The sequence below is a fragment of the Podarcis melisellensis genome (assembly GCF_964234715.1).
Source record: "Podarcis melisellensis genome assembly, chromosome: 2".
Lineage (NCBI taxonomy): Eukaryota > Metazoa > Chordata > Lepidosauria > Squamata > Lacertidae > Podarcis > Podarcis melisellensis.
This window is the reverse complement of record NC_138529.1, coordinates 15692988-15719777: the sequence shown is the minus strand read 5'-3', so window position 1 is coordinate 15719777 and position 26790 is coordinate 15692988. Positions and strand designations below refer to the sequence as shown.

The 26790-nt window shown below is 42.9% G+C and overlaps 1 protein-coding gene across 1 annotated transcript in view; it reads right to left on the bottom strand.

Annotated features, from left to right (window-relative positions):
- Positions 1–18: 18 nt before the first annotated feature.
- DIP2B (disco interacting protein 2 homolog B) overlaps positions 19–26790 on the bottom strand; it is a 182034-nt gene continuing 155262 nt past the window's right edge. The window contains exons 21-38 of the mRNA XM_081899067.1: positions 25502–25629; positions 24283–24397; positions 22851–23052; positions 21994–22103; positions 20434–20514; positions 19826–19949; positions 18181–18302; positions 16962–17073; positions 16208–16317; positions 14752–14882; positions 13358–13526; positions 11994–12164; positions 10945–11006; positions 8211–8268; positions 7256–7330; positions 6674–6851; positions 5644–5767; positions 19–4184 (exon numbers count right to left, since the gene is read on the bottom strand). Of these exons, the coding sequence (XP_081755193.1) occupies positions 3932–4184; positions 5644–5767; positions 6674–6851; positions 7256–7330; positions 8211–8268; positions 10945–11006; positions 11994–12164; positions 13358–13526; positions 14752–14882; positions 16208–16317; positions 16962–17073; positions 18181–18302; positions 19826–19949; positions 20434–20514; positions 21994–22103; positions 22851–23052; positions 24283–24397; positions 25502–25629 (2325 nt within the window). The 3' untranslated portion in view covers positions 19–3931. The remainder of the gene's footprint in view (positions 4185–5643; positions 5768–6673; positions 6852–7255; positions 7331–8210; positions 8269–10944; positions 11007–11993; positions 12165–13357; positions 13527–14751; positions 14883–16207; positions 16318–16961; positions 17074–18180; positions 18303–19825; positions 19950–20433; positions 20515–21993; positions 22104–22850; positions 23053–24282; positions 24398–25501; positions 25630–26790) is intronic.

Below are 26790 nucleotides of genomic sequence, written 5' to 3'. Positions count from 1 at the left end.
AGAATGTAATAAAATAAGTCAGGCATCATTATTTATTAACACAAGACAAAGGAGACACAATCAATGCGTTAATGGAACACTGTCCAGCCAGATGTTAAATTTTTAAAAAAAGTATATCTAAAACCTAATTTCAAATAAATAAAAAACTTTATACATAATTACAGTGTTGTAATTTGAATCTGACAATGGTAAACTTACTGACATCAACAAAAGGAAAAATGCCTTCAGGGCTAAAGACAATGAACATTGATTTTTTGTTTTTTTTACAACCATATCTCCAGCACAGTAGAGCGCGGCCCATCATTCTTGACTACACAGTGAACTAAAATCAGAAAAGCAGTGTAAAATGAACATGGTTGGAATAGTAAGTACAGTTACAAACATAATTAACAAGAGCAGAAATCGTCTGAAAGTAAGACATGAGATATTTTTGTCATTAAGTTGTATGTTCATAGTAGTAAACCGACTCTCAAGATAACAGCTGTTCCAAATTGCTTCATAACCATGGAAATTGTCAAAAACCCATTCTATTTAGGTTCACAATTGTCTGAGCTAATATGGAAATTCAACAAAAACTGGGCTGGCAACATTGGATTGCCCCATTGCATTCACTAGAAACCACCACCACCACATAGGTCAGTTATGGGGAGCCCACAGCTGTCTGGATGATGTTGGGACCACAACTAGAGCATTGGCCCTGCTGGCTGTTGCTGAAAGGAGTTGAAGTCCAACAACCTCTGGAGTGCCTCATCCCTGACATGGGCAGTTATATGGAGGAGAACTAAGGGCAAACTAGCTCCAGATAGATCCCTTAGCAAAACCTATGGAGAACTGCATCTTTATTGAATTCCATTTTATAAGCTGCTCTATCTCATGTACTGATGGAGAACATGGAATAACATACCCAAAGCCACGCAGAGCAAATCAGTGTCACAGCTCAGATAAACATGACACTGATTCCACAGTCATTCCTTTGGAATCTCAGCCATTTTGTATAAGTTACCTGAAGGCAAACTATTATGCAGCACTGTGGAGGTCCCAGGCCTAAAAAGCAAAATTGAAATCCCAGGAGTATTAGGTCTTTTGAGAAGATAGCAATCTATGAAAATCACACACTAAGCATTTGTTTTCTTTCTGGTTTAACAATCAGATCAAGGGTGAAGGTTATACTGGTGGAGACTGGTTAAGTTTCTTTCCTCCATAATTCAGAATACAGCTTAGTTCTTCCAGACTGGAAGTTCTAAAATGCCACTGTAGCAAGTTTATCTGTATTGAACACAAAATTTCTATTATGCTACATCTCAGAAGAATTGATAGTGTAAGGGGTGTGGAAAGGTATCACATAGGTGTGGGGTGGAAACCCACCGCAATTGTTGCCAGGGAAACACGCCACCGTTCCATTCAGCGGAAAGGCATTAAGACAGTGGTTTATTACAAAAACTGAGACCTCCTAAAAGCCAACATTGCAGTTAAAAATAAGGGCTGGGGTGCACAGGACATTTAGGCTGCAATCCTAAGCACACTTACAAGGGAGTAAGCCACAGCGGGACGTATTTTCAAGTAAACATGCATAGGATTGCACCTATGTTAGATGCTGAAGCCCATCTGTACTGTGTGGTTCACATGCTGAATGATAGCAAGTGTGTGTTTCTTTTCCAAACCATTGCAAATGACATGCCAAAACTATTTCAGCATAGAGGGCTTTGTATTTATGTAGCAGCACCACACTGTGGAAATACTGATAATGCAAAATATTAAAACCGTCTCTGCTATGAGCCAGTAGTTAATATTTCAGCAGTTTGAAGCAATGGACCTCCCCTTCTATCCTGTTCCTAGTTTTGCCATAATTCTTTGTTTTATGATACATCCCATCACCATTATGTGTGACCGTAGAAGATAACCGTAAATATTTTGTTAATATATTTAAAAGCTTTCTGTCTAAATATCAATACATCAGGTCATAAAAAGAACTATTTGAAAAGTTTGTACAGAAAGTTTTTCAAGTATACATTTGGAATTTGTTTTAAGGGATAGTTGTCAGAGCTGCACTTAATATAGCTGTTGTAGTTTAGGATTTAATCCAAGTTTATATCTCTCTTAAAAATGTCTAAAAACATTAACTTTGTTACAGGGTGGGTAAACAGATATTATTAAAATATTCTAACTATTTACACATAGACCACAAATGGCCCAAGAAGAGTTGTCACCATTTCTGGCATCTGCTTTCAGTGTTCTTTTAACAAACAGACAGAAGGGGAAGTGGGAAAGAATAGGCATAAGGGCACAACCACAAAAGTGAGGATCTAAATAAAAAGACTGAAATCTTGCTTTTCCCAGCTCACTGAAGACAGGGGACTGCAAACCATTCCCAGACAATGGATGTTCCAGCACATTTTAAGGCATCTATTGTCATCAATTCTTTGAACGCTGGAAACTGATCAGTCACTTGGCGTAGAATAATCGCAACAACATATGGAGAGGTATTTCCCCACTATTTCAACAGAATTGCAACTGTCCCTGCTTTGAAGACATTCTGCCAAAGCTCCTGCTTTGCAGTAACAAGTCTCGCCCAGAAAGCAGCGCAAGCTTCAAGATAACGGGCAGGGCTTTTTTCCAGTTTAAATGAAAGTCGCTCTGGCATTTGCACCTGTTACTATGCACAACCAAGGAAGGAAAAGAAGGAATCATGATTTGGACCATGAATTGAGTGGTTCTGATAAAACTGGTGACCTGTCTACACATCATTCATGACAAAGAGTATGCAGAGGCTATACAGGTTATATTAAACATTCCAGAGTTGCAGAATTTTTCTTGTTGTTTATAAAACGCTTTTAAAGCTTATGGAGGTCAGCCTCTTTTATAAACATGTGCCTTTAAAATATCAGTTTCTTCTACATGCTATAACATACTCTGGCCAGCAACTAAACAGTAAAAACTGAATGGACAACCTATCTGCATTGCTTGCATTAATTGCAAAACCACACTTGATTTATTTTAAGGACTTTGGGTGGGGTTCACCTAACGAGTCCGGTCAGTGCAAGCCCTGTGTGAGGGCTTCTACACTTGCACACAACAGGGCTCCCCCCCCACTGAAATTTGCCTGTGGGAGGGGTATTGGGTGAACAGTGGGTGGCAGGAGGAGTGGAAGGATTGTTCCGTCTGGTAAACTGCAGGACTAGTGCCGACGGGACATTCGCCACAGCATGTTGCTGAATTCCACCCAATACTGAAATCCTTAAAACAATGTCTACCTCATATGTCATTATCTGAGCCGATTTTCTAAATAAATGAATTATGCATATTATTATTTACATATTTAAAATATAGGCAAAATCCTTTTTTTTTTTAATTCAAGAAGTATCTATACGAATAAGTAATTCTTCAGTTCAGTGGATTATTTGATTTGGTCATGGCACAATTTTAAGTAAGCAGTGTGATTCCCGTATTAACAGACTACAGAATTAAGCTAACTTACAAGTTGCAAAGCACACTGTTCACCGGGGGGCGGGGGGGGGTAGGAATGAGCAGGACTCACATGACCTGGTTCTTGCAGGTTGTTATCTTAACTAAATAAACCCTCCCCTCGTATAATCCTAAAACAGTATTAGAAAAAATACAAATATATACAACAGATGAAAAAGTTTACACTACAGTAAAGGCCTTAGTAATTTGCTGTTTTCTCATGCAGGCCAGCTTCCCATTGTCTGTAAAGCCAACATCCTGCAATCCAAATGTTCTTCACTGGCTGCCATCTTCTGCCTTTCAAGAAGTCCATTGCTGCCAGCCCACGAGAGAGAAGACAGTAGGATAGCATGATCCAGCTTCACAACGATAATCACTAATTGTTAACCAGGTTTTGTTTCTTGGTTTGCACATACTTCACTGGTCCTTGAATGCTTTGTAAACTGTACTATGCCCCACGGTCCCCAAATTACATATTGTATGCTACGTAGATGGGATCCAGCTGATCAGCCAAGAAGCTGTCACGGAGGTGCATGCGCTGCTTCTCTCCTCTGGAGTTGATTGGAATCACCCCGGGATCGACCACTACCACAACTCCCACAATTAGATAATGTTCTTCCAAAACCACGTTGGTAACCAGAGGGACTAGATCGAGGGCCTCCTGCTCACAGCCACATAGCTCCACAACCACCACAAGTAAGTTGGTCCACGTGAATACGGCACTGGGAGAAAAATTAAGAGATCCACAATTTATTATACACATTTACAGGAACAAAGTCTACATGTCTATCATAAGGCTTCCACTGTGTCAGGTTTTGCCAGTGAACATAAGGTTCCCCGGCCTTAAATTGTGCCACTGATAAATGCATCTACACTGGTATCTCGGGTTAAGAACTTAATTCGTTCCGGTGGCCCGTTTTTAACCTGAAACTGTTCTTAACCTGAAGCACCACTTTAGCTAATGGGGCCTCCCGCTGCCAGCGCGCTGCTGCTGCGCGATTTCTGTTCTCATCCTGAAGGAAAGTTCTTAACCCGAGGTACTATTTCTGGGTTAGCGGAGTCTGTAACCTGAAGCGTCTGTAACCTGAAGCGTATGTAACCCAAGGTACCACTGTACACTTAAAAAACATTGCACCTTTGGAATATGTTGCCCTTTATTTTCCAGCAACTAGATCTTGATATGCTTTTTTCTCTTAGAAGCCCTTTATGTGGCCCAAACTGTCACCAAATCTTTGGATACAAGTCTATGCATCCTCTGAAGACAACAATTTGAAGTAGATGGGTGCTTCCTCGTTTCATTTAGTGCACCTAATTTAAAATTCAAAGCTCATCATGCATTAAAAGGTAAAGGTAAAGGACCCCTGACAGTTAAGTCCAGTCGCGTATGACTCTGGGGTTGCGGTGCTCATCTCGCTTTACAGGCCGAGGGAGCCGACGTTTGTCTGCAAACAGTTTTTCCGGGTCATGTGGCCAGCATGACTAAGCTGCTTCTGGTGAAACCAGAGCAGCACATGGAAATGCCGTTTGCCTTCCTGCCGGAGTGGTACCTATTTATCTACTTGCACTTTGACATGATTTTTAACTGCTAGGTTGGCAGGAGCTGGGACTGAGCAACGGAAGCTCACCCCATCGTGGGGATTCGAACCGCCAACCTTCCGATTGGCAAATCCTAGGCTCAGTGGTTTAGACCACAGCGCCACCCATGTCCCTACACCATGCATTACACAGGGGGGAAATGCACCCACAATGTGCTTTAAATGTACACCTGATAATGTTAAGGGTGAATGCAGCTAACAGGAATCTGAAAACGTGTATAATACAAGTATTCCCCTTAGAGAGATGGGATTGACTGCCGCTCTTTGACCAGTATATGTTCTGTGGCATACTTGGGTCTGTTGTTGTGTAACATGTGAAATGAACCTTAATGTTTTGCAGTACATTGCATTCCAGCACTGAAGAGAGAATGTTTGGAGTTGTCATCCAAAGCTCAAAACTAGTATTAGCCCCAGCTTAGTAGTGTCCCATTGTGTAGATGGAAAAGCCAAGAATCCAGATTGCTATGATCCTGCTGTTACAATTGGTGTCCCTGTGTTATACTTCCAAACCTTTACCTTAACAATAATGCATTTTCATTTCAATGTTGGGGGTGGGGGATGGGACACAAGCTTCAGAGTGCCTTACCATTCAGCAATGCTCCTGTGCGTCCGAGAAACTGAGGTCTCTATGTCAATTGGATGATAGCGCAAGCCCCGTAGTTCAAGAGTTTCGTCCAATGCCCCTACGATATACAGTGCATCATGGCGTTCTGGAGGGGGGGGGGAAGAATAAATATTAATAAATATTAAATTCTTTAAAACAGAGTTAGTAAGTGATTGTGAGGATAGCAAAAATGCCCTCAATAATTACATTATGAGACAATATGTACATTATAAAGTGAAATAATAATTTAAAAACTTCACTTCTCCCCCCCCCAAAAAAAAATTATAAATGGAAAAAATGAGGCAGTTCTGTTAGAAATAAGCAATAAAAGATTTGCCCTCTGTTGTAGTGGTGGGCATGGGTGTAGCCAAGGGGGGGCCATACTTAACATTGGTTCTGCCTCAACAAAAGTCCCGCCCCCCTAACAATAATCCTGGCTACACCCGTGGTGGTAGGGACCCTTAAGGCTTCTCTATCTGGCTTCTGGACTCCAGCCCACCCCCTGCCCTTCTCTGTACCCTCCTTGTGGTTTTTTGTCTAGCTGGAAAGGGTCCTTAAACCGTTGCAATGCCTCTTTGCTTGCTTGGATGGAGAAGGGTATGTGTGTGCAGAAACCACTGACTTCTGCACAGCTGTAGCCTGCTGTACAAAAAGGTACGGGTCACATCCATTGCTCCACCCCCTTTGGGTCTCTGGCCTCAGCCACCAATCACAAGCAATGCTCAGAGAGTGGCCCTTTTTTCCTCCCCTGCCCCACCCCCCTGCTATAATAATTTCACCCTAAATACCAATAGCTAAGAAAGAAGCTACACAATATATATATATTTTAGATCACATTATTCCATGAAATTGGGAACGCCCTTGCAAGAAAAACAGGTACATGTTCTGAAAAAAACACAAAGGAATTCAGGGATAAGCTAGCTGCAAAATGTCCCCCCCCCAAGTTATCTGCACACTGCAATCCAAAGTTTATGAACCTTCTCCCAAGGGGAAAAGGACTGTCTTGTCCTACCTCCACTGGCTGCTGTGAGCTCAGTTCGGCGTACAAATCCAAGGTACCCTGTTCGTGCCCAGAGAGTTTGGGCAGCGTCACCAAAGCTCAGGCGGGTGTTGAAATGATCTGCTTGGAGGGTTTCATTATCATAGATTGTGTAGTAACCACTGGCAGTGTGGGGGCTATTCACCCAGATCTGCAAAGTTGAGAAACACAGAACTTGATACTTAAAGGAGATCAAACAAAGACATGTCTTGCAATAAAACAGGCTGAAGTGAAAGGAAAAAGCTAAAATACAAATGCACATTTGACCTGCAAAACCCTTTAAATTCAAACCTGCCAACATGTATAGGTGTTCTTTGGAACGCAGCTTCATTCAGAATGGATGCAATTTTCTAAAACGTATTTACTTTGATTTGAGATTCAAAAGATGCCCACATGCAAACACAGCCAGCTGAACAAAACACTTGCCTTTAACACTGGTATGCAAATTTTCAGCTTGCAAAAATGTGAAATGATCAACTGAACACCCTTGTGAAACAAAATGGAGCTCTTCAAGACCGAACTGGATCAAATACATAAAACAAAGGCAGAAAATACCTCTCCAAGGTGAGAATCCCCAACTGGTCCTTTGGTCTCAGGATTAACAATTATCACTTTGACCCCAGGCAGTATCTAAGAGAGATGAAAAGTAGGCTTGAAAATTGGCTTCTGTATTAGTGACTCAGGTTTTACAAATCTGTCTTCAACTTTTCAGGGTATGAAAAGGGGAAATTTATGGTATGAGAACCTAGGTCGACCTTAGAAAAAGAATTTAATGTATATAAGAGAATGGGATAAGTAAAATTTGGCCAAATAAAAGGAATCAAGTTTAAACACAACAAGAATAGGTTAAAGGGAGGGATAAGAACTTGCTGAACTAACTATGGAAATTGGGATGTATGAGGGGGGGTGGGGGGAAGTCAGGGAAAGAGGGTTAGGAAAGTAAGGATACGAAATTATACATGTTTTGTCTTTGTCTGTTTCTGTGTGTGTGTCTTTATAAAATGTGAAAATCCAATAAAAATTTATTTAAAAAAAACTTTTCAGGTTATGATGCAGCTCTGATGCCCACAAATATAATGTAAGCAATTAGAATAGGGCATTTTATAGCAAAGAAGAGGTATATTTCATTAGGATAACTATTGTTGCCCACCTGACACCAGCTCAGGTGAAAAACACACAGAGAGAAGCCCTATTCTAAATCTAACTCAGAGACATTACTTCAGCCAGTCTAATTCATATATTAAAAAAATATTCAGTACAAGCTACAATAAATGTAATGTGTCAAATGGCACCAAAAGGATAACTTTCAGTCCCAAATACACCAAATCTGTGAAACAACCTTTGTGATAACACAGAGAGGAGTTTGTTTAGCAGTTCTCTATCACATGCAAATAAAGCCTGAATTTGTTCCATTGTCCCCTTATTCTACAGGCATGCAGGAAACATTTCTCAAGGCCCCAGAGCTGTCTGGTTGCGTGCCAAGACAACTCACAAACAGATGTGACATTACCTTGCCTGACTCTGAGAGCAGCAGGCTCTGTGGAGCACCTCTTTCGACTAACCGCACTCTGGAGAAATAGATGGAATAATTTTTTTAATGCATGTGTTTGTAGTTTAGTAAGTAAATGATAAAAGTACCTTTCCAGTAAGGTTGCCACCTGTCCTGTAGAATACAGGATTATCCCATATTTCAATGTAAAATGTTATGTCCTGTAAGGATACAGTTTGTCCTGTATGTACAGTTTGTCTTTCTGGACAGTCAAATTTGCAAATTCATGGGTGGGTGTGCGTGCCTGTGTATGACAAATTCCAGAGAGGCGATCCTGTTAGGCTGCAATAGATTGTAATGGATTGCTTTGAAGTCACTTCAGCACCAGACTGGGGGGGGGGTCTCCCCACCACCACCCCACCCTGTATATTGTCAGAAGAAAGGTGGCAACCCTACCTTTCAGTATTCTGGACAACTTTTTAATGTAGCCAAGCAAAAAGTGGAGTTCAACGTTATGCTATTACAAATGCATAAATATATCAGCTTCCCAGACAGAACAATCCCCCCCCCCTTGCCCTGTGTACTTTTCGGGGGGGGGGGGTTGGATGGAGGGCAGAAGAGCTGGGGGGACCTCTGCCATGTAAGCAGAAGCTCTTGCACAGAACTTCTGATGACAGGGTTTGTAGGTGAATACTGCCCAGAGCTTTCTTCCAGTTCAGATTCAAGCCATGTCAGTGTGTGTGTGTGTGTGTGTGTGTGTGTGTGTGTGTGTAAATGAATCAATCACAGTCCAGCACCCAAGACCTAAAGAGCAGCTACTTCTGAACAATAGTTTCTGATGCCTATGGAGCAAACGAGGGAGGGAAAGGCTGGTAAAACAGCATTAGCTGGACTACTTGGAACCAGAACACTGCGGATTAGGGCAAATGCAAACGACAGCCCAGTTAGCAAGTCCCACAAAAGCTGCTAGCCTGCAAAACATTTAACTCTTATGAATAAAAAGCAGGCAAGTAAAAAACGGTGCAGGCTAGACTAGAAATACAGCTTAATGCTTAATACAGTCTGCCCCCTGTGTCTTGGATTGCTCCACTTGTCCATGCCTGCTCCGGTGTGTTTCCACTTTCCTTCTGTTGTAAACAAAAATCTGCCCTTTTCCCTTATAGGGTATCCAAGAGCCCATATAGAGTCCTTACGTAGGTTCCCTATTGGTAGGAGAAAATAACAGAGGCCAACCAGAGAATATTGAGAAGTAAAGCAGCTAGTAAGCCTGATCTTTACTGATCTGTTGCAACAGGGTCCTCACTCACCACACGAAGGAGGGAGGAGGAACCCAGAACAATGACGTGCAAGGCCTTATATGGACTTTTGAAATTGCCACCCTGTAGATCAAGACCACCCCCAGAAACATCACAGAAGGAGTGTAACCTAAGACCACCCCCCAGATGCATCCTACCTACATCACAGAAAAGACGGTCTAAAACAGAAATTTGAATGTTGTTTTTCTCCTATCATTTATCTCCTGTCTGGCAGGTTACTTGATTGGGGAGCCTGGCCAGTCCTTTGTAATGATAAATACAGTGATACCTCGGGTTAAGTACTTAATTCGTTCCGGAGGTCCGTACTTAACCTGAAACTGTTCTTAACCTGAAGCACCACTTTAGCTAATGGGGCCTCCTGCTGCTGCCGTGCCGCCAGAGCACGATTTCTGTTCTCATCCTGAAGCAAAGTTCTTAACCTGAAGCACACTTTCTGGGTTAGTGGAATCTATAACCTGAAGCGTATGTAACCCGAGGTACCACTGTACTTAGTTCCTGGGCCATGTCACAGGCTCACACCCTATTCAAACACAGAAATACCCTTAAGACAGGATTTGTGAAGGAAAAGACAATGGGGAGGATTTTCCATTTTCCTTTGACCTTGCAGAGAAAACATTTGGTCAGTTTGGGACAGTTTGGGAATCAAAAATGGTCCCGGATTGGTCTTCCAGTGCTGATCTATGTACGTGCTTGGTTGGTACACTTATGAACATTTAACATATATCTAAGACCTCAAAATTCCTATCACACTTCCTATATAGCAAGGAAGGGAAAGTGGAAACACACCAGAGTTTGCAAAAGAAAAACTGAGCACTGTTTCTCCTTTGCCAACTCGCTCAGCTTCTTTGCTGTTCACAGGGGAAGGGGCTTCCTTCCCCTCAAGGCCAGCATGAAAGCCAAGCAAATTAGCTAAAGGAGGGACAGGCTGCTCTGTTCCTCTTTTGCCAGCCCACACACTCACCTGCAGGGAATTCCATGCACCTGCCTGTGTGGAATTCCTGGTCATCAAGACCAACCAGGGAAGTAGGTAAATAAAAAAACTGGCAGAGGAGATTCACTATTTGGTTTTTGTAATACTGTACTGTAACTTTTTTGGGGAGGGAGGGTGAGTTCTTCAGATATGGGATGTTAAATACTATGGAGTTGGTGGAGACACTGGTGAATAATTGACTTTAGGCAAAGAATGAGAACAACTGTCTGTGAATGATTTTTGTGTGTGTGTGGTTTCTTCTACCCAGCTTCTCACCCTTCCTCTCTTTTTCAGAGGCCTTGCGCTCTCTCCAAACTGCTTGCCATTACCTTATAGAAGGTAAACACCAGCTTGTTCAAATTCAGTGGCGTTTTCACAAATCTGAGAAATCACTGTGCATCTGCATCATCAATCTTGGTTACAGAATAACAACATAAACAAATACATAAATAGATAAATATAGTAGTACCTGTCATGTCTTAAGGATTTCAGATCCACGTACACCGTGGTAGGATCAGGCCCTGAGGTTCCCTAAAACATTAACAGAGGTTATTTTTAAGTGTATGTAGTTCCTACTCCTAATGAGACAAGTAATAATTAGAAGCTCTTCTGTGGATGATCAAATGCCTAAGGTTCAGAGTGCATGTATTGAGCAAGGAATAGTTTCTCCTGGAAACGTAAGAATATATGGAAGACTTTCCACACTTCTGACTAACATTACAATCCCCATTTTTCTCAGTCCACAGAAGGACAGACAAGCATCAGAGAGCAGCCCTTTCTCGTGTATAAATATGTGTGTATGTGTCTTGTGTGTGACACATATTGGCATATAAGAAAAGATCACATGGATTTTCATCTATTATTGGTCACCCACTTCATTTTATATTTATTTATGCATTGTAAGCTGCCGAGAGTGGCTAGAGAAACCCAGCCAGATGGGCAGGGTATAAATAATAAAATTATTATTACAGTCATACCTTGGTTCTCGAATGGAATCCATTCTGGAAGTCCGCTCAACTTCCAAAAACGTTCAGAAACCAAGGTGCAGCTTCTGATTGGCTGCAGGAGCTTCCTGCACTCAATCGGAAGCTGCAGAAACTGCGTAGGACTTTCAGCTTTCCAAAAACGCTCGCAGACTGGAATACTTACTTCCAGGCTTCTGGCATTCAGGAGCCAAAATGTTTTAGTCACAAGGAGTTCAAGAACCAAGATATGACTGTATTATTATTATTATTATTATTATTATTATTATTGACTGATAAAAACCTTCCTGAAGCTCCTTCGAGCAAATGCGATCTCTTGAATTGTTCAGCAGTGTAAGTGGATGTAACTGTTTATGCTCACAGCAGGAAAAAACAGCTCTTAGATTATAAAACAATCTAAGGTGTCGAGAGGTCAGTGAAAATAGCGGTGTAAATCAGAACAAAGCGAGTTTCAAAAGCTTCAAAGGCTGCATTTGCAGGATGGGGATACATCGACTGAAACCCAATAAGGAAACCAACAAGGTTTCACTGTTACCTGTAAACAGATAGCAACATTGACTCTTGACCCAAAAGTGGTGCTGACTGCACGAGGTGAGAGGCCAATGTCCTTGAAGAGCTTGGAGAAGGACTGAGTAAGGGCAACACGTGGACGCTCTTCTGCCACAACCACACAGGTCCGGACACCAGACAGGTTAATGCCTCTTGCCTGCCAATACACACAATGAAATGAGTTAGCTTCTAACAGGCAAAGCAAGGACAATGTTAGCCAGTCCTCCATTTAGTGCCCCGGTTTTGTAGCCCACAATGCATAATTAGGTTCTCTGTTATGCTATCACTGTCATCCTGATCACTAGGAAATCACTGGCACGGCAATATCTGTTTATTATTCCTGATCTACTCCTTTAGAAATGTAGGGACAAAATGTTCCAGTGTTACCCTTCCCATATAACCTGTAGTTTTTAGGCAGATATGGGAGTCCAGGGCACACTCGGCATTTTATGGCAGAAGAGAAAAAACCTTGAAGGATCAAAAGATATGAACTGTATTCAAAGAGTCAGATCAGTATGTACCATCAGGGTTGCTGGGTAATCACTAAAACAATATGCATTTTGTGCAAATGGCAAGATATCCATCTGGTCACACTAACATAGCAAAAAGAAAAAGTTCTAACAATGGGGTCCAATGACTCACCCTTCCCAACTCACCATTGACAAAAATCCAGTTGACACCAAAGTGCAGGTCAAGCCTGAATACTGGCCTCATTTTTACAGAACACACCAAGTAATGCTAAGAAGCAAATCATTGGCTGCTGAGTTTTTCTGATCCCACCCCAGCAGAAATCTTACTAGTTTTGTTTGATGAACCAACTGGCTATAACAGGTAATAATCTTGCACCAGAGGACTGAACTAGCAGCATCTGTTACTTTTAGATGCAAAATCTACCATGCTGCTCCATTTTACTCCCAAATTCAAGAGTAGTGATTCTGCCTTCTGAGCTGCTGCGTTTAACATTCCCTTGCCACTATCTTTTCTGAGTTAGATACTGTACTCTGTTTATTTATTTAAAATATTTAACAAGTGCACTTTCCCACAGATTTAAACTAAACTGGCAGTACACCGGGAACACAAACGAATAGCAGAGCTCTTGTGCAGCTTCTCCATTCATTTCAATGGTGCTTATGCAGAATAATTTCTCAGTTGATTGTGTTCAATATTTCTAAACTGAATTTCAAAAATGCCTACACAAGATAGCCAGAGAAACCTTAAGGAAAAAAGGCTCCTTACAAAAGAAAGAGAGATCCAAATTTTCAATTGTGATAGTCTGAAAAACAGAATGTATTTTTAAAAATGGAAACAAATTCCCACCAATACCTACTGTAACGTGCTTGAGCTTCTTACCTTTAAAACATCAACCTGATTCCCAAGCCCCTTTGTACACATGTCCATGACTGAGTAGGAACAGAAAGTGTCCCGTATTTTATACTGGCTTACAGTGGAGAGCCACAGAAAAAGGTTGGATTCCAGCTCCATAGGAGGAATTAAGATGGATTGGTGACCAGAATACACGCTGCCAAGGAAGATCACAGACAAGAGAATATATATCAGTTTTTGGAAGTGCATGGAGTCCATTCACTTGGCACTGCCTAACCTGTTCTCCTGATGGTGACTTTGGTGCTCACATGCAAACCACCCCCAGCCCCAGCCCCCACTGGTATCTAAATCCAAGCAAATTCCTGGTTTATTGGCATACAGCAGCTTTTGAGACAGATTATTATTAGCTGGGAGTTGTTGTGATTGTTCAGACCATTAACCATAGAAGCATCAGTGGTTCTTATACGGCATTTATTTATAAGATCTATTTATATAAATTTTTACCTTGCTGCATAGCTCCACAGAGGCCCTTGGCCATGGTATCTGATCTCAGTATTACCTAGGGATTTCTGGGGCTCAGCTTGTTTGCACTGCTGTAGGGGACAGGGTATTGCAGGTTTGTGGATTGTGAATGTTTCGGGTAAGTGAGTCACCAAATGTAGGTCTCAGGCTTAGAATAGCTCATGAACAACTAAAATGAATTTTTCCGTGTGTATCCGGAAAGCTACATTTAAATTATTTGTACTAGATAAACATCATCTCCTTGCAGACATATAATCCCCAAGGGGAAAGTGTCAACACATAGGATATAAAGGGGGGAAAGATTTTGACTCTGCTCAGATTCGATGTATGGAGAAGCCTCTGTCAATCTTAATAGCCCAAAGACAAATGTTAAGACATCTAGCTGATGAAATTTGCTTGCTGTTTAGGAGACAGTGCACTTGTACTCTTGGCTCATGTGAACTGGATTCACTTCACAGAAATCCCCAGGTGTTCCAATCAGACCCTTCGAACAGACAAAGACCAGTGTTCCTGTTTACACCAGCCAAGGACCATTCCCCTGCAAGTTTATCCATTCTTCTAACTCAGGGGTCGACAATCTAAGGTCCATGGGCCACTTGTGGGGTCGTTTAACCGGCCCATGGATCCCTGCCGCCCGCTTGGTCAGCTTCCGCGCTAAACTGGCACGGAGCAGAGCAGGGACCGCCTTCTACGATGCTGGCTGGCTTCCCATTGGCTGCAGGAAGCTCCTGCAGCCAATGCGAAGCTGTGAACGCCTCCTCCGTACCAGAAGGAGCGCCGGAAATAGTGTTTTTGTTTGTGCGTGCACTCCGGCCTACCACAGTGTCTGCGGGACTGTGAACCAGCCCAAGCCACAAAAACTTTGCTGACCCGTGTTCTAACTGCATCCTGGTTCCTACCTGCAAAGGCACCAAAGTGCAAAACCAAGTCCACAATAGGGATCTAAACAGATGGCAATCTGACGTGAGGAGTATAGTTCACACTGGAGTTTTATGGCTCTGCAAAGGGCGCTGACTGCTGCATGGGACATCTGGAAAAAGGGAGGGGGGGGGGTTAGTGAATCCAGGTGGCACAATAGCAAGAACCTAATAAATACAACCTTACATGTATGCCCATGAGAAAACACATTGTGAGGTTAAGTGATGCTGATTATTTAAAGCATTAGTTTAACTATTTCACTAAACCAGGAAAGCAAGCCCAGAATCATGCCTTAGTATAGATTGGTGCTGCTTTCTTCATAGCAGCATCCAGAGCTGCTTGCTTCCATCATAGACACCCTCAAAGTCTCTTGTTAAGAAAGGCAGGAAAGGATTACTGTCCTCATGGTATGAACAAGTGCACGGGGGGGGGGGGGGGGAAACGGAGCTCAGGGAGACAAAGGACTTTTGCTCAGCCTTGCACAGGCAGTCTGTGCCCGAGCAAGAAATCCAAGTCTTTAATATGCTCTCCCAATTCTCAGACTACTGAGATGCTGTTGCTCTCCCGCAGCATAGGATAGCTTTGCAAAGGCTAATGGTGACCATCCCACTGCCCAGTGTGCCACAGGAATAGTCCATGGCATCAGACAGGTCCACTCTAACATCAACACTGCTCAGTTCTATCACATACACAGCCCAACAAGACAATGATAAAAATCCACCAACGGCATACAAATCAATATGGCTAACCTGATCCAAAACACCCACCCACCCCACTCACACATGAAAACAAAGACCACCACAGCCAACCCCAAATGAACAGCCACACCTTAGGCCAACCCCAACCTCTCTCACCACCAAAGGAACACAAGTGAACAGCAGAGCACAAGCAATGCTGACACAAAACCTCACATATATTAAGTAAAATAGAAACATCATCACCTGACCCCACCCCCACTCATCTTTCCCCCCCACACCTCTTTCCCCCTATTCTTCCTAATGTCTCAACAAATGAAACTGATTTCTAAAAAAAAAAAAGTTACATGGGAAGAAATAATAAGAGATAGAGAGACATTGCACATATCTTTGTAAATCAAGAAAATCTTTAATAAATGCTGCAATGTGGTTTGGTTTTGTCCCTGCTGAGCCAGGGATCAGGCAGCAGTAAACCGCTGGCAAGCCACAAAAGGAAACCTATCCTATGCATGCATGCCACAAACTCCTGTGTGGTCTAAGCTCTTTCTAATTTCATTTAAACCATTGGAACACCAGGAACATCACTCAAATTATTGACTGAGGTATGGTGCTAAGTAACATACCAGTCCAATGTATTCATAATCTTGCAGCCAAAGATGTGAAAGCCCCTAAGGTACATCTAGGGCTCAGGCTATAGAACAGGAGCCCAAACACAAAACCGACTAGCGAGACACTACTGTACCTTCACTCCTGTAAGCATCCCTGTTGTGGAAACACTGAAATCCAGGTATGCCAACATTTCTGGAGTTGGTGGTTTATAGACCTGAGGTAGCCGCTTCCTGGGTAAATCATCTGGAGCAGATAAAAAAATGAAAGTGATTAATTTTGTATGTGGTCTTTAAAAATGAGCTTCTCTGGGGAACAAAGCAAGCAGGAGATGCTGGAATGCAATAGAACTAACTTTTGCAACACACTTACAAGGTAGTCTCTTTGTTTTCCAAATAAATTACAACTGGGACCTGTTTACATATTTTCTAAAAACAATTTGCCTAAGAAAAGGAGAATGCCCACATCATACAAGAAGCCAATGGGCTCAACTTTTAAGATGACCTATGAGGACACACACACACACACACACACACACATACATACACATCACCAGGTTGGCGCAGAAGTATCTGATTGCTCTGAACTTAATCTGATTTCATCAATCAGCCTATTTGTTTTAAGTAAACAGAATGTCATGCAGTACTTCGCAAGGAAATATGGGCTACAAGCAGACGACCAATGATTTTCTATCATTTGAGAACCTTGCTAAGGTGTGAAATCAGATTTGGACTTGTATTTTGAAGTCGGCAATAAGCAACTAGAAACTTTAAATGGCTTCTGTTCTCTGTGAATGCTCAACAATTGTGGTATTGGTGAGAAATCCCTCTCCTCTATGAATATGGCTAACAAGTAACTAGAACAGCTAGACAGACCAGTAGCTCTCTTACCTGTATCAATGATGGTTGGCCAGGTTTTCACATCAACAGCAGATGCCGCCTCTCTGGATCTCAGTAGCCTCATCAAGGTCTGACTTGTGAGGATACAGGCAGCTTTGCTAACCTAAAACACATTGAACAAGTGACTGCTGTTAGGAAGCAAACAAAGAATTAGCAAACACAGACTACCATAAAATAACCTGAGATTTAAGAGCTTGCAAACTAAGGAACTTGGTTGTATCTGAAACCACCACCTATTAGTACAGTGTTTTTTTGAGTGTTCAAAGTGCTTTACACAGTGTGTCATGCAAACCAGGCCAGGGCAAGCCAAACGTTAGTTAAGTGAGACTGTCTTTGTATATTGTCCAAACGACTTGTGCTTAAGCTCTCTCCTCACTAACCAAGAGCCGTAACCACGAGTCCCAGTTGGGACAACAGGCCCTGCTCAGCATGGCCCAGCAGCGGAAAGGATCGCAGAGGAGCAGGGCAGTCTCACTAAGCTAATATTTGGCTTAGTGTGTTGTGTGAATGAGGCCATTGTCCCTGTATTCCTTAATGGAATCCTGCACAGTATCTCATTATTATTAACCCCCTATTAAAGGTAATTTTTTTGGGGGGGCAATGCTGAGAGACAGCAGTTTGCCTAACACTACCCAGTGAGTCTGTGGCTGAACTGAGGTTTGAATCTGGAACTCACCAGCCCACAGGTCACACTCTGAGTTTCATGTCCAGTATCTTAAGTTTCATGGACTTAAACGTTTTATGTTTTTCTTGTCCAGCTTTGACCTTACCCTGAGAAGCATCCAGCCCTTTTGCTACTTTGTATTTTACAAGAATCGGCAACCACAGAAGGACTATTGTACTAGCATGAAACAGAATACCACATTCTAGTGCAACAGAATACATTAGAATGCAATGATGTTCTTGTTCAGCTTAAGTGTGAAGGACAAGAGCAAGGTGAATGCACAATGTGACCTGGAACATAAAAGGGAAACTAGCTGGCAATATGCAAACTGTTCCCACTCATTTAATGTTCTGTGAATTATCAGGCAGCAACAAGGTATTTCCACCGCATTTCACTGGTAACAACATAACAAACATAGAAAATATTTTTCCACGGGGTCAACAACACTCTCTACCTTCTAACTTTCATAAAACAGATATTTCATTTGAGATAAAAGGCCAACAGCTGATTTGGATGTAAACGGCTTTCAAGCTTTTTGCTACTCACATCTACAATCATCCGCACGGTGGGCAAAGTGGCAGTGAGATTCTGAGCGTGTGGAGGCCGGACAGTCACGGGGATGCAACCAGCATACAAGCAGCCATAAAATGCTGCAATGAGCTCGATGCCTGCAAGGCAACACAGGAAGATATAGCAGAGAAGTAGCTCAACATCCTCCACCTGGTGTCCAGATTTTCTGCTGCGATGAGCTCCTTAAAGATTGGCAGGGACTGGCAGGATGCTGACAAGCGTGAGGCAGGGGAAGTGGGGTTGGAGTCTGACTTGGGAGAATGCAGGCAGCGGTTTGTGGGTGCCTGTACCAGCCAGGAGGCAAGAATCGGAGGCAAGAGGAAGCTTCAGAGTTGGAAGAGGAGGCAGGCAAGGCAAGTGAAGGACCAGGTGCTTCCCCACCCTCTTCTACACCACTGTCTCGAGAACCAGGAGAGAATTTAAGCAGGAAGAGCAGAGGAAGCTTCCTTGTAGGCCTAGTCTCTGGCTACATGAGCGCAGCCCGTTGTGGGAAGGTACATAAACCGGTGCAAGGGGAGCGATTCCCAGTTGCTGCAACTGCTCCATAGAGTGTGGACTTTGGGAGAAGCTGCCTAGATGCTAGATTGGTTTGTGTATGTATCCAGAGCTGTAGAAGCAGCTGTGTTATCTCTGATGATAAAGAGTGAACTCTCTGCCATGCGCATTCCTTTGGCTGGAAGCGCCCTTGAAAAAGAGTCACAGCTCTGGAGGGCAAAACACTCCTCACCCACAGCTCAAGGTGGAAATGCAAGCCACGCAGGAGAAGTGGAGGCAGCAGACCAGACAAGGCAAGAGAGACATTTTAAGAGGAGCTGCCATGAAGACCCATTCCTAATTTACACTAGAAATGCAGTAAAAACTTGTTGAGTGAATACACAAAATAATCTGGCAAAGCAAGGGAGAACGAAATGCAGCAGATCTAGACTGGGATCACCAATATGATTATTTGTCACAGTGAAAAGCAGTATTAAGCCACACTGGGGAAAAAGGCCACTTTTTGGATTCTCACTCCAAGATTATGCCTATCGAAGCTAAGCATCTATTTGGCAGAAACCCCAGAAAACTTTGCTGATTGGGGGGCATGGAGATTCAGAAGCCAAAAAGGGGTGCAGGCAGGGAAATGAAACAGAGGACTGAAAATCATTAAAATGCCCATTGTCCAAACTACCACTGAACTTCCCAAATGTATAAAACATCATCTCCTGGGCCTAAACTTGTTGAGAAATGAAAACAACACTATTTGACCTGAGTTGAAGTGCAAACAAAAAGATCCCCTCGGTCATTCTTCTCATCTCTCTCTCTTTCTTTTATTAAAAAAATAATAATTTTTATTACAGATTTTCTTTGTTTACAAAAGTATGTGCATCCTCTCTTTCTTCAGGTTGTGTTTTCTGCAGATCAGTTACATTTGTTGCACTCTTCTCATCACTTGAAAGAAGAGTTCCTGTTACAATTCACATGATCTTCCCCAAATTTGAATTTGCGATACCAGACACCTCAATTTTGCACATCGTAATGCACTCCTTACATTCCAGGGCACAGCAAAGCTTTGCCGTTTAGAGATAACAGGATGTACTGAATTCTGTGAAACTCCACACCAACAACCCCAGGCATTACTTACCAGGAGGATAGAGCAGCACCACGTTATCACCGGCATTGAGGTGTCCCTTTTCATACAGAATCGATGAGATTCGCTCAGCTCGCTTGTGCAGCTGCAGGCAGGTGGCTGTACAGACAGGGGCCCCCTGGAAGACAGAAAGAAACATCCTCTAAACAAATGCATAGTGCTTGAAGAGAGTGCTTTGGAAACATATCTGAACAAATACAGGCTAGTCTCTGGAGGATCACTTGATCACTCTCTCAATTCACTTAAACTGCAATGTGCAAAGAGTCTTGGGGGAATGATGCTTTTATTAACACAGCCCCATGACTGGGCAAATGATGACTGTTACACGCTCAAAGGATGCATAGAAACCTCCTGGTTTCTATCTCTGATTATCATGATTTAAACTTATCATGAACCCATCCTCTTCCATTATGTGACTAACCGTCTGAGCCCAGCAAATGCATTGACCTCAGCTGACATGGCACACAAACCTTAAGCCTGAACACACACCCCAAAACGTGGAAGAAGCACGTATCAACTGTGCCCCTACTCTACAGGGAGTACAAGGCACATAAAAGTTTGCTAAATGCATTATTTGTATGTTATCAGACCCCCATCCCTACCTTTGCATTGAGCAGGAGGAAAAGCATGTGCTCGGGCGTTGCTTGTGCTCTCCACTGGAGCACCTCAGACAGGAATTGATGCTGCAAAGAAAAGAAACTGTTAAGCTGCAAAGGCAACCTAAAGATGTGACAGGGCACTGGTGCAAAGAGGGAGGTGGTCCTTCGTAGATCAGCCCAGGCTTCTTTGATATAGGACACCCATTGGATGGGAACAGAGAGGCAGATCAGTACTGTTTTAGGTGTGCAGTGGGAGATCGCAGAGGGGTGACCTAAGCACAGGCTGTGGAGCCAGCCTAGGTGGGACTACCTGGGGTCCACATTGAACAGACGTCTGGCAAGTATCCAGAGGAAACAGAGCCAGAAGAGACTTCGATTTAAGCAGCTTAAGGAAGCCACAGGGAACTGGGGCAATGTGTGGTTACCTTTTTTGTTTAATAGCTCTGCAGTGTGGCAAGGGCAAACGTGCCAAGTGTCAAAGCAGTTATGATCCTAACTAGAGATGGGAAGGCCTGGAAAAAACCGGAGAAAGTGGATTTCCCCTGTTTTTTTCAAAAACCATTTTTTCTGTTTGGTTTTGTCAAATGGCAGTGGTGGTTGCTCGTGAGTAACCAGCCAGGACTCAGACCTGTCTTTTACAGGTTTTATTTTGGTGCAAACTATTTACAGTGCAGAGCCACAAGGTCATGACTGCCTCAATCGCTAGCAGAATCCGGGAGTGGTTGTTTCCTGGACCTGCCCCAACATAAAAGCCTCATTACTCCCAGCCTTTTCCTTCCCTCTTTGCGCTTTAGACCTCTGCGCAGGGTGGGTGATGGAAGGGGCATGCTTCCCTCCTGGCCGGCTTGGCCAGGAGCGGTGCTGAGGCTCCTTGCAACATCTTCTGGTCCTTTTACCTCTTCCCTACTGGAGGTGAGGCTTTCCTCATCACCAGAAGAGGAACTGCTTCGCAAGATTTTCAGAGGCTCCCTGTAACACAACTGCCCCTCTGTTTCCCGCCCCTGTTCCGATGGCAGTTCCCTGACAGGTTTCCCCCCATCTTTTCCGGTTTTCCCCCAGGTCTTCCCGTCTCTAATCCTAACCCTCTTCCCAAAATTATGTAAAACTCTGGATAGCTCAGTTGGTTAGTGTGTGGTGCTGATAACTGCAATTATGCAGGTTCGATCCCCATATGGGACAGCTGCATATTCCTGCATTACAGCGGGTTGGACTAGAGGATCCTCAGGGTTTCTTCCAACTCTGCAATTCTATGATTCTCCCCCCTCCCCAATGATAGAGCACGCTCTGCTGGAGGATACAGCCCCTGCTTAGACTAGGCCTGTGGCCACCTGGCCAGGCAAACCAGCAATTACCTCTGAGCAAACCAGAGTGATAAATGGCTCTCCTGACTCTTTAGGATTTAATGGGCAGGAGAAAAGCAGGTGCATACAAATCCATTTGGGGCGCTAGCCTGCAAACACCTTTGTCCTACTTTTTTTGACAAGGCCAAGAAAGCAGCTGTGCATAAGATCGCCTGGTTCCAATCCAGGTAGCAGGTTTGGATAGCATGTAACAGAAGCTCACCTTTCTCACCAAATCGTTCTCTTCTATCTGTCCAAGGTCTCTCCCAGAGGCCTGTGCAATGCGCTTCCCTGCAACCAGGTTCCCCACCATCACAGAGGCGGGGCCGACACCTGTTGACAGCAGCAGACACTTGATAAAGGAAGGCAAAAACCACACAGTTGTGTACAAAAGCAGTATAGGAGGAAGGGAACTAAATTAGGCACCACCCTGGTAAGAGGATTCCAAGAATAAGGCATGAGACTGAGCCTTACAGGAGAGGAAACCGCACCAGATACGTACATTAAAAAAACACACTAAAACAATGCAAAATAGACACTCAGGGCAAAGACCCATTTATGCTGCTGGGAAAGCCTGTCAAAACAAAAATATCTTCAATTTCCTCTAGGAAGTGCAGATAATGAGTGTCTGTTGTACTCAACAGGAACACTACTGCACAGAACATGTGCAGCCACACTGAAAGCCCTGCTCCAGGTTACTGCAGAACAGGTTTCCGAGATCTTTTAATTACTTCATGAAAAATAAATTGTTTTCATTTCAGAGTATTCATTATATAGATTTTTTTTGGTGGGTGGGGGGCACTATCCCATCCCTGTGTTCTGTCCCAAATAAAGTTCCATCCATTAATTTTCTTGAAAAGAAGTTATAAGGCCTTCCTTGTTTCATGAACAATATCAGTGAAGGAATTTCAACCAAGAATAAGCTTCCAGTCCAATTAGACTGCAGTGCTAAACACAACTTCCTAAATAAGTCCCATTGAACTCAACGAGGCTTACTTCTGAGTAAACATTTATAGGACTGTGTTGCTAGTGTGGATTTTTTTTTAAAAAAAAGAATGTCGTGTTTTCTCATACAGTTACCTGGTTGTTTTTGCCTGGGTTTTGGCAGATTAGTCACACATGTGTGCGGGCACATAAGAATGTTGCATGGGTGCAGTGACCCCTCCAGGAAGTGTTGTTTGGTCTGAGATATATGGATCCCTCCCAGAGGAGTTTTTGGCAAAGTATTGGCTGGAACAAGAGCGAGGCAATATACTCCCACTTGGTGAATGCTGTCGATCGCCTAGGAATAAGAAAACAAGAGAATGACTTTCCAGTGCAGCTTAATTGTGAATCGCTTCAATTCATTACCTTGGCGGCTCAAGAAGAGATGCTGGCAAACCCATCACTGAGAGCTACAATGTAAATATATCACAAGCTTAATGGTCACTGCTACCTTGCAAGTAAGATATTGAAATAATAAACAACGGGCAGTTAGCAGGCAGTTAGAAATCATCAAGGCAGGCCACATTCTCACAGGAAGCTTTCTGCATTCCTAATTTACAATGAAAGCATATTATACAATAAAGCTTTTTTTGTGGGATGGGGTGGGGTATAAGGTGTGGGGTTGAAGAAATAGGCCTACATTATGTTTTCACCTTTGCAGGTGGGATAGTCAGGGGAGGGGTCATTAACCTTGTGTGCATGGACACTACATGATCTTCAGCTCCTGAGTGCATTGAAAAAGGTTTCTCCCTTTCAATAAAAACACACACCTTCACGCCGTATTGCCATTATTTTGAAACAATTACTTTTAAAAGTGACTTTAGGGGAAACCTTATGCAAATATGTTAATAACAGTAAGAGAAACAAGATGTGCGTGGCTTTGGGTTTGTTTCTTGCATCACTCCTTGTTTTTGAATCCCACACACTTTTGCTGTAATTCAAAATAAAAATAAAGAAAGACATGCACTCCTATACCGAATACATTTACTTGGTATTGAGCTTTATTGGGACAATGGGATCCGCTTCTGAATAAATATACACAACTGCTTTTAAAAAAATACTGAAAGCTGGATTTAACAGCTGTTGCTGGTGGGCTTCCTTTGGCCCTATGAAATTTTAACCTGTACAATAAAATGCTTTGCCTAAGAGGTACCCTACGTTTTAATATTATACCTCTGTTTCTGTATGTAACAGGTGTGAGATGCAGAATTATCATCATCATCATCAATTCCATGTGTTCACCCAAATACACATGAATCACTTTTTGCTGGGTGGTGCTGAATTTATTTTGGTTCTCGCCACCTTAGAAGAGGCTGCTTTGTGCAAAAATAAACATGTAGTGGTCCTTAAGAATGCAGAAGTTGGCCATCTCTATTGCATCCCACTTCGTTGATCTAGAAACTCCAGCCACAGAGAAGACTCCTCAGTGTGTCTGGCAAAGCATGGGCCACTACTAGCTGCTTCTGTTCCTAACAGGATGCCAGGCCATCAAGAGAGAAGGACCAATTTAGTTCAGGGACATTCTAACCTGCAGTACACGGCTCATCCACTGGAAACTGTCCTCTTCCGAAGCATCTGGCCGTTGTTCAGCCACCACCACAATCCTCTCATCGTAGAACACAGTCACAGAGAACACTGCAATCCTAAAAGGGAACAGAAGATGTGCTGTAGCGTGCATTCTTTGCTGGTGTAACCATGTCTGTAAAATGAAACAGCAGTGTCTGTGATGCCTGAACAGGGTAGGCTGAAAGAGATCACAGAGCCTGGCTACAAAGCCACCCCTCCCTTTTTAGGGCAACCAGAAATTCCATCCTACAGTCACACAAACCTTACAGCTCCCCGTCCTCCTCACTATTCCCTCCACTGTGCAGTGACCCAAATCTGGAACATCTGCAAAATTTATGGCAGAAAGTGTTTCTAACAAGGGCATGACAGCCTACAATACTGACTACCATGGAATGCGGGCCAAGATGATAATTAAACAAAATTCAAGGCGATTTCAGACATCTCACTGGCCAGTGGGAATCATCCGTGCTGGAATAATTTATACTAACAGTACTGGTTACAGTTACATTCATCAGAGAACCAGGATGTGTGTTGCCGCTACCTATCAAGTGAACGCTCAGTGATCACTTTGGCTTCTCACCCACCATGTAGCGTGCGCAATGGTCCTTAGTGTAGGAAAAGTAACTGGGTTGGCAGAGGTGGCAGAGGATATAAGCAGCATCATGGCAAAAAGGCATGAAACAAGAGGAAAGGAACAATGGGAAGCAAATGCAAATATCTCAGGGACTTTCGCCATGTTTTGTGTCACCATCCTCTGCCCTCATAAAACAAAATCCATACTGCATAACAAGGGAATGGCAACTTTCGTAGCAAACAGGTTGTGTATTTGTGTGGCTCTCTAATTACATGCCACTGGATAATGAATTTTAGAAGTAAAACGGTGACCATCCCTTGCGAGAGGGATTCATTAGACACTATCTACAGACATGCCTGTATAATATGCAACTTTTTAGCACCATCAGATAACTAAACAGGTGCCATCTCCCCTACTTTTAAAATGGCCAAGTCTGCTGCTATTGAAAGACTGCCCTGAGATTTCCTGGATTTGAAGGCACAGGGGGAGGGAACAACAACACTTGACGTTCTCCTGCAATTTTGGAACCATGTTCAAAAGAAGACTAGTAAACAACAGCTGAACACCCATAATTCATTCGTTATTTTTTATGGAGATGCAGACTTGCCTTCCTCTGTAAACCGTCTTTATAGATTCAACAGCCAGTCCAGTGGCCACAATGTCATCGGCATTATGTCTGTGTCCACTAACAATGAGCATCCCATCTATTTTTCCAACGACGAATACCAAGCTGCCCTGTATGGGGGAGAAGGGGGGTGGAAGGCATCAGCAAACACAATCCTTCTCCCCATGATCACCGACTGCTTCCCCTTCTGCTATTTTGTTAATTCTTTTCTTTCATGTATTTAAACCACCCTTCCTACCAGGTAGCGTACATGCATCTTACAAGAGCCACAAAAGAAAATTATGACCATTTAAATCAGACCTTTTATTATGGCAAAGACCACAGAAATCCACCCAACGTGAAGTCTAAACTTAGGTTTCCCTCACAACCTGTCAATTAGTGATTGAAAAACAAGAACTGTGAAATATGAGAAGATACTGAAAGAAAGGAAATTTGGGTGGATGATTCTAAACTATCCATAAAAACTGGAGTGCGAATCAGATAACATGGGGAAAATAACTGTAGCATCTAAGCCACTCGGTTTCAAAGTGTGGGCCAGGGCACATTAGTATGCCACACAAGTACGTAAATTAAGCCAACATGTTGAATGGATTCACCACATGCAACATTTTTCTCGTCTCTCTCTGCAAATACATGATAAATAAAGGAGTAAGGGTGCACCAAGATTCCCAAATGCAGCCTGTGCTGCAGATGATAAACTTGGAGGAACTTCAGAAGCAGGTTTACCCAGAAGCATTGCCACTGCCTAGAAACTGCAGCTCAGCTCTACTTTGGGCATAGGGAAAGGCAGGAAGCAGTCTTAATGGGGATATCTCCTGGCTGCAGTGAGAATGACTATCTGTTTATTGTTCTGAAAACTAACAACTTATATATATGAGTTATATATATATTGGAGGTAGGTGGGTGATTAAAGTAAGAGTGAAGTGTGTCTCTAACTTTAACAATGAAGGAGCAAACACTGTATCCTAGGCACCAAAAGTTGCGAAGCAAAGTTCTAACAAATTATAGTTATATGATAAATGCTTGCCTCTTTCAAAATAAGTTGCCAAATGTTTATAATAGGATATATTTGTGAGAGGGGGGAAGGGATCACAGGGGGATTCAGGAGGGTTTTGCTTTTGTTTTAAACACATTTCTTTCACAGGCTTGTGTACATCCTGGCCCAGTGACTGCCTACTGTGAGATCCAGTGTGATGTAGTGATTTAGGGTGTTGCACTAGGACCTAGGAGACCAAGGTTCAAGTTCTCATTCAGCTTTGTAGCTCGCTGGG